We start from the raw sequence: 8,565 nt of genomic DNA, 5'->3' as shown, positions 1-8,565 counted from the left end.
GGGTTTATAAAATCTAATCCAGGATGAACTGTTTTATATGAAAAACATGACTCCACTGTGAACCTTCACAAGAATATATCCTTCCTCTACAGGCAATGAGTAGCAGGTCAACAGAAGATTGGCAGACACCAAAATGACACTTGTAGAACCCCCCCACCCCCTCACTTGTCAAAGGGCCTTTTATTTTTAACCTTGTGAGCAACTTGGTCATTTCTCCATGTGTTGCTCTATCTTGCATTCCTAAGAACCAAGTAATGGGAGAAATGGAGTAATTCTACTGTTAGACACTCAGCTTGTACTATTAGGGGATAAATTTGCCAGTATTTGGTCATGTTTTCTTAGATCTTTTCAGTCACTATATACCCTCGATCCAGGCTATAATAGATGCACAGACCTTAAATAACTCTGTTACCTACAATCTGGTTTCAGTGGAAAATGTTCGTATATAGCAGTGATGGTGAACCTTTTAGAGACAGAATGCTGGGCCCTGCCCCCAACCCATTCTCCCAAACTGATTGACATGGCTGTCCCCACAGAGAGCATGTGATGTGCCCCTCCCCTGAACAAAGTGCCAGGTGTGCCCTGCCTTCCCCCTTACTCCACACAGGGGAAGGAAAAAGTACTCACATTGGATTGCTGGGTGGAGGGGCAGGTGAAGTGAGGAATGTCCTCAGTGAGTGTTGAGGTGAGGGGAAGGGAGTGGCCCAAGAACTCTGCTCCCTTCCAGCTCTGCTGCCTGTGACCTGTCCACCTTATCCCCTGTGAGCTCCCTTTGAGACCCTGGGCAGAGGGGCAGGTGATGCAGAAAAGAATGTCCTCAGGTGTGGTAGAGAGGGGGAGGGGAGAATCTCTTCCGGAGTCCCTCTGCCTTTCTAATAATGAATTGGGAGGAGGGGAGGGCAGCTGTGTGCCACAGAGAGTGTTCTGTGTGCCATGTTTGGCTCCTGTTCCATAGGTTTGCCATCACTGCTGTATAGTCTCAAGCTGTCATTTTGGTAGTAGAAGCTATTACCAGTAACTATCTACTTTATCTTTTAAAATAAATGTTATTGAAACTCTTTCTATTTCATTATCATTTTCCAGTGTCCCTCAATACCCCCAAACACAACCTGCTTTTTTTTAAAAGGAAGTATAATTAAGCAAAACAAATCAACATATTGGCCACATATGACAATATATGCCTTATTCTTCATCTCTACCAACTTCCTGACTTGCTACATCCAGTGGAATGTGTATTCCAATGGAGAGCTCAGATCTTTTAATCTCTCCATATATATATATGTATATATATATATATATATATATATATATATATATATATACATATATATATATAATTGTTGTTTCTAGAAAAATTCCTAGGGACTGAATGGGAGGGGGATCTATGAAGTCAATCAATCAGTAGGTGGTATGGGTGCTATGGTCTGCGGACACCTGAAGATGATGTGAGGAGCCAGAGGACAACTGGTCGATGAATCTTTCCAATAATGGCCATATTGATTCCATTACAGTTCCTTGAGCTAGAAGTTCGTTGAGGATCAGGGAGGGAAAAGAAAAAAAGGGAAGAATGTGCACATAATAGAAAGGTTTGTAGCTGGCCAGAGAATAGCATTTTAGGTCTGGGTCTCACTCATCATAAACCCAGGAGCCTAGCACAAGAGTAAGAACTTGGTAGAGGGAGTCTGGAAGTGAAGGAGGCATTAAATGTAAGTCAGTCCCTCTGCCCATGGGTTCATTCTTCCCTCTGATTGGAGAGTGGAAGTCACTTTCTAAAACCTCCATTTAAAGAAGGCATTCAGGCAGCCATCTTTTCATTTCCCACCCAGCTGCACTCTAGAATCCTCTATTATCCCCTCCACCACACTAGGAACCTTCTATCCCTACCACTCTGCTTTTTCATCTTCAATTTGTGCATTGCCTTTTCCCATTAAACAGGAGAGCAGGGACTGTCTTTTGTCTTCTTTGTATCCCTGGTGCCTGGGATAGTACCTAGCATATAGTAGGCACTTAATAAGTGTCTATTTATTGGCTGATTTAGCTATATAAATATTTGTTACAAGGATTTTGTTTTTAATTTTGTTTTTTTTTTTTACTTTTCAATCTGGGGAGACCTGGAGAGAAAAAAAAATCCATTTTTGTTCACTGAAAAAATAAAATCAGATTTTTAGATTGCAGAAACAAAATGATTATCTCTCCCCATAATAGCAAAAGGAATCTTTTAACTTTTCAACTCCCCTCTGACCAAGAATCCCAGACCACATCATAGTTCTGGATATCCTTTTTCCCTGAGCCCCAAATTGAGATTCACTGTCTATTCCCTGCCCCACCAATCTAACACTTTCAGATTCCTTTTGTGCCCTCCAGCAGGGCATTGAATGCAATTCCTTGGCACTAGGAAATGAAATCCTCTTAGAGCTTTTCTACTATTGCATATATTACCAATGGTTGTTTCCTTCCTATCCAAAGAGTCACCTTTTACTGACCCTTTGAATTTTCTTTTTTTTTTCTCATAATAACAGAGAATTTTATTTATTTCCCCTGCAGTATGTATAAACAGGGCACAAAAATAGTCAATTAAACTTTATTTCCAAAGATATCCCTACTTACTGGGGTGAGGACCCTGCAGAAGGGAAGGAGGGAGAGGAGGAAGAGGAGGCAGTGGGTTGGTACTTCTTTCTCCTCTCTCCACAGAAAAATAAATGGTGGATGGTCTCTGCTCAAATGAGAGTAAACAACTTCCTTTGAAGAGCCATCTCAAAAACTTTCCTTGTTTTAAACAAGCCCTAAAGGTACCAACAGAAGAAAATACTTGGTGCCTAATATGTGTAAGCATGAGCATGAATACATGGATACGCATCTGTGTATATGTTGTGCCCAAGTACGTGTTGTGTGTGTGTGTCTGTCTGTCTGTACCAGGAAGGAGAAGGGTTAGCATAAGTATGAGTTGAAGCCACAATCAGTAGGCCTCTGAGTCAGGCTCTGGCTCTGAATTTCCTAACAGGAACAACTGTAATGAATTATGGACAAATGGCCTCTGAGCCAGGGCTGGAAAGGGACATCATCTAGGAGTCAAGTCTAGGAACGTTCTTACTAATTCAGGGCTTAGAACCAACCTGTGGGATGCCAGGATCCCAAGAAGTAGGTCTGGAAGAGCCTAGGCTTGGCTTCATATGTGCAGAAACACTAGGAACTGGGGTTGGGGGTCAGGGAAGAAAGGATCTTGGGGAGCGAGATATCAATAGAAAAGCATTAACCAAAAAAAAAAACTGGAGAAACCCACTATATGACCATCCCCCCAACCCCTGCCTTCAGCCCCAGGGGCAAGGCTCCATGGATCCTCCAAGTCCAGAGGTGAATCCTTTCTGGAGTTGTCTCCTGCCAGGTGTCTTGTTCTAAGCTGTGGTAGGACCAGTCAGGACCACATTTCCAGGATGCTGGAAGATGGGAAGGCCATCCTGACTTGGTGTAGAGGGCAGCTCCTCCTCTCATGCCCTTTCACCACCATCCTCAGCACCTGTCAGGCTCTCCTTATTCACATCTGGAGAGTCCAGGTTCTCTTGGGATAAATCTTCAGAGAATGGGCTCAGAACTGGAGAGGTGATATCTGGGCTTGGGTCACAGGACCTCTTACTCTGCTCTGAGGTAGCAATGGTGGTAGCCGGGCTGGCCGGGGTGAGGTACACGTCATCATCTTCCTCCTCCTCTGGGATGGGAGACTCATGGATATGATTAAAAGCATTTTGGTACTCCTTTGACAGCTTGATTTTCAGAGTCTGGAGCCTGAAGTAGATACTGTCCAGGTCCTTCCTCATCTCCATCATTGTCTTGGACTGGTGTGTGAAATGCTCACTCATGTGCTGCATGTAGATGTTGGACAGTTTGTTAAAGTTCAAGACCATTTCATTGGTTTTCTCAAACTGGTCTTCCTTGCCATCTGATGGTCTTCTGTGCCCTGACATTATTGGTCACCTCTTCTCTCCAGGGCTTTAAGACATCCCTCTCTCCTGGTTCTTCTATTTTTCTGACTGATCTTTCTTTGTCTCCATTGCTGGAACCTCCTCCAAATCAAGTCCTCTAGGTGTCTAGGAGGCTCTGTCCTGTGAGCTCTTCTCTTCTTGATCTGTACTAACGTACAGGTTGAGTTTCAGATGCCTACTCTATATCCCATTGGAGAAGTCGCAGAGGTCATCCAGTCTAATCCTTTCAGTTTTGCCCAGGAAAGAGATTCTGAGGTGGAATGGATCCCTTCAATCCAATATTAGATACAGAGCACTGGGTTAGAGCCAGTGGCTCAGGAGTCCCCAAGGAAAAATCCCCAGAGAAATCTTCCTAAAGGAAGCGCGACTCGGACCCCGAATTTTCTAAACCAGTGAGTTTTCAGCACGTTTCCTTCCAAGATTATCAACATAAATTAGAAACAGAGTCACTAGGTGATACGTAGCCATCTTAAGACATCTGAAATGATTTCTTACTCGAGCCCCCTATGGGAAAGAAGGTTAGCCTGTCATAGGTCACCATGGCATCCATTGTTGCAAGGGCTATGTCAGTACTTTCCACTGGCTACTTTCCTCACTTTCAAGGCTAACCTCCTCAGAGGCCATTTCCCAGTGCCATCTGATGGGCTGAATTCACCCAGACTTTTCCCAAAAAGACCCTTGTGAGCAAGAGTTCCTTTTGTCTAAAAACCAGGTATGTGTACTTAGAAGTGGAGGAGGCTGACTTGGAGGTGAAACTGCCGCCTACCTACAAATGTCCCAGGAGATGCTGACTAGCTTGGTTTTCTTGAATGTTCAGCCTCAGGGACCTCAGTGTTTTCAAGATGAATAACCATTAATCAGCAGACTTTTTTTTCCCCTTCATTTCTCTAGGGAGTCACAATCAGTTTTGTTCTCTCTGTGGGAAGGTTAAATATTGCCTTGTGGGTTTCCTTTGAGTTCAAAATAATGAACAATGCCTTCTTTACCTATTAAAATCTTGCTTCGCATGACCAAGATTTTCCCCATTGTTTGAAAGATACACTGAGGTTTTCCCACCCCAGTAACCAAACAAGCCCTTGACTCTCACCCCTGCTCCACCCAGAGATTTGTCTCATAGAAACTGCCTGGAGAGATCTGCTAATCTGATCTGCCTGGGAATACCATCAGAACTAATAATTGGCTTTTTTTCCCAGTGCTACCTTGCTTCAATTGTCCATTCTTCTGTCTGCCCCTGTTCAATAGCCTTAAAGTTGCAGTGTCGTCACCCTCCAACCTCCCTCTGACGCCAGACTCTAATCTAGTACAGGTGATGTCCCAAGTGGGGCAGCCTCTCTTTCCTAACTTGCAGCCACACATTCTGCCAAATTCATAAGACCCTCCGCCCCTTTTGAGTTCCACATCTGCTCAGTCCTATTTCAGTGTTCATCATGAGAGCAGACTGGCAACAAAGATCATCCCTGACCAAAAAAAAAAAGTCAACAGGATCCTAGACATGACAACAGGAAGACAAGTTCAAATTCCACCTTTTAATTACCACTTGTTGCCACGGACAAGTCAATTAACCTCTCTGAACCTCAGTTTCCTTATCTGAAAGACAGAAGCAAAGGTCACTGAGACGTTCGAATGCTACAAAAGAGCTAAACAGCAGCGGTGCCATCTTCTCTGCTTTCCCTCTATCAGAATTACTCTCCTGAATCAAACGTGTGGACTACTGGCAAAGGGATACTCACTGGACTTCCACGGTTGTCTTCTTTGATGCTAGCATCAAACACTAGCAATGAGACCCACTATGGCTTATGCAGAGGGCAGCTCTATGGTACTGGGAATAAAATACTGTACCTACCGTTAGGAAGACTCATTTGACTTCAAGCTAGCTGTGTGACCCTGGGTAAGTCAGTTCACCCCGTCGGCCTCAGTTTCTCCATATAGAAACTGAGCTAGAGAAGGAAATGAGAAATCACTTGTATATTTGCCAAGAAAATCCCAAATGGAGTAATGAAAGGTAGGGCATGACTGAAAAACGACTGAACCACCACGCAAGTTCCATGATTCAACCAATCCTTGTATTGACCATCTGACATGACCAAGGACTTGAAATACACTCTGCTGACCTTCTTTATCCCATCAGCTAATTGCCTACCCAGGGCCAAACAGTTTTATATACACACTGAGCAAATACCAGAGGTAAGATTTGAATCTAGTTTTAAAATCTAAGCTGAACACTCTGTCATTATTCCTTCATGATAAAACACTCATTAAACAAAAATCCATGTTTAAAGATTCTTATTTGTTTTTGCTAAGTTTGGGAGAAATAAAGGCCATTTGATTACAAAAGAGTACTTGGATCAGGTTTCATAAAATTGAATTTTAATATTTCAAAGGGATATGTGACCTCATAAAATTGGGTTCCATCACTAGTCTAGAAGAGGAGGTGTTTGATCCAAAGAGCAGGTCCATTTTGTTTTCCCTTTGTTTCATGGTGGCCAAAAATAGCATCACCTCCTGCTAGTCCTCCTAGAGATGTGCTCCTCACCCCTTAGCTAGCTTGACTCAACTACCAAACAAATGAGTGACTCAATTTACTTCTGTAATCTGTGTTTTTCTGTTCATCGAAGGATTCAGATTCAGATGGAGACGTGACTAATTTTTAGCGTAGAAGAACCTGCTACAGTAATATTTATCCATCGGCATAACCTTTGAGAACTTGAGGTGACTCATACCACAATGTGATGTCATAGAGGGGCTTCTGTGGAGAAAGCAGAAGTTGCAGTAGGAAAACAACCATTTAAAGGTGCTAGGGTAATGCCAAGGGAATTAACTAGAACCAGAAAAACTCCCCAATGGCTACAGCAATGGAAATGGGAAGAATACTCCTCCCCATTTCCCACATCAAGCTTGGCGCCAAAGAAGATATCGACTTCATAGAATGGCAGACTTGGTGGAAGTTTTTGCTAGTTTGCAGGAATATTCCCCCCCCCCCCCAACCCCCTTTAGACTTCATTATAAAGGGCAGCTCTTTATTCTTTGGGAAGAATAGAAGACTGTATTAGGAAGTGAAGATGATATTTAAAAAACAAAATATATCAATGAAAGTTGAATTTTCAAAAGGTTACTAAATCAAAAGAGTCTTTTGTCCTCATGTTGAACTCAGCCTCCAAATCTTAATGATCAGGACTGCCACCAGGCAGGCATTTATCGCATCCTGGCCAAGTTTTCATTAGAACCATTTCCTGGGACCTCTTTCACCTTTCATATAATTGTAGAGTAATTCATGTGTCTTTGTTGGCAATTAGCTAGGCAGGATTGGTCTGTCCTATTCTCAAAACGTCTCCAAAATTTAGGATTTCAAATGACAAGCAGAAAGATAAAGATGGTGGCAGTGACAATTGCATTCTTCTAGGGTTTTTTGTTTTTTTGTTTTTTTTTTGTCCATTTCTTAAGGAATGGTGAAGTGTGATCTCTAATGGACAAGTGAGTGACTAGTCAGTTCGTTACTTCTGTAATCTGTTGTTTTCTATTCGTCAAAGAACTTTCCTGAGACATAATATCCTGCTGTAATTACGTCCCTTCTTCCACCCCCTTTGAAAAGCTGAGCACTTTTCTTGGTATAATTCTCTAACAACTCTTTGATTTCCCATATCTGTCCAAAAAAAAGTCAATAAGATTCTCTATTCTAAGCTTGTGAGTATCTGAAGAGTTGTTAGCCTCAGCTCTTTAATTCCTTTCACTGTTTTGCAATTTATGTCTGGTTCAGTGTCGTTTTATTCCCCTTCTGATATTTCATCCCGTGTTCGAACGATGGAAATAGAATGTGTGTGGGTTCCTAAAATAGGAGGGAGATGGGAAGAAGAGAGCCTCCCTAACGCCAGAATGTTTCCTTTGGCTATTCTCAGATAGACTGGGAAGAAACTTGAACCTGGCGCCATATTGGAGTCAAAAATCATAAAAAAACCTAAGTGGGGAGAAAAATAGAAATGTGAACTTGCCTCCACCATTCGGAATTCTCAAGTGGCAATCTCACACTACCATTTGTGAATTTTAAAGCCACCGGGTTTTGGGGGTGATCTAGAGCAATTCTCAAAAGTCTTTAGCTATCTCAGAGATTGCCTGCAGAGGCTGAAAAATGTATATATATTTATTAAATTATGTATGTATACATATACATATTTGTTATCTGTCCATATAATCTATTTCCTTTGCAATTATATATTTTATTTTATGTTTTTTAAAACAATCTGAGAAAGATTTCACTGGCTTCATCAAAATGCCAACAGGTTCCATGACTCAAAAAAAAGATTAAAATCCCCTGACTTGGTTCAGTTTCCCTGCAATATGTGTAAGGGTGGGAGTCCTCCACTTGAATTAAAGTCATAAAAGAAGGATCAGAGAACTGGGTCAACTCAACTAATCAAAGGTATGAGCTAGGCACAACAAATCCTTAATTTGGGAGGAATGAAGTGCTTTGATCATTGGATAAAGACATACAATGCTAGAACAGAGAAATGTCTTGGGATCCTCCAAATGAATTCATCCCATTTCTTAGCCTATGTATAACACAACAATCCTTTTCAAAGTTGGAATTCTTGCA

The 8,565-nt window shown here is 42.0% G+C and overlaps 1 protein-coding gene across 1 annotated transcript; it reads right to left on the bottom strand.

Moving 5' to 3' along the window:
* Positions 1-2,565: 2,565 nt before the first annotated feature.
* LOC100018832 (kxDL motif-containing protein 1-like) lies at positions 2,566-4,474 on the bottom strand. Its single transcript, XM_056806587.1, has one exon. The coding sequence runs from the start codon at positions 3,957-3,959 to the stop codon at positions 3,486-3,488; it is 474 nt and encodes a 157-aa protein (XP_056662565.1). The 5' UTR covers positions 3,960-4,474; the 3' UTR covers positions 2,566-3,485.
* Positions 4,475-8,565: the final 4,091 nt, after the last annotated feature.

Source organism: Monodelphis domestica, chromosome 7 (assembly GCF_027887165.1).
Source record: "Monodelphis domestica isolate mMonDom1 chromosome 7, mMonDom1.pri, whole genome shotgun sequence".
Lineage (NCBI taxonomy): Eukaryota > Metazoa > Chordata > Mammalia > Didelphimorphia > Didelphidae > Monodelphis > Monodelphis domestica.
The sequence above is the reverse complement of the archived record's forward strand: the minus strand, read 5'-3'. Positions and strand labels throughout refer to the sequence as shown.

Coding starts and splice junctions, on each gene's coding strand:
- LOC100018832 (XM_056806587.1), bottom strand. CDS start 3,959: ATGTCAGGGCACAGAAGACCATCAGATGGCAAGGAAGACCAGTTTGAG.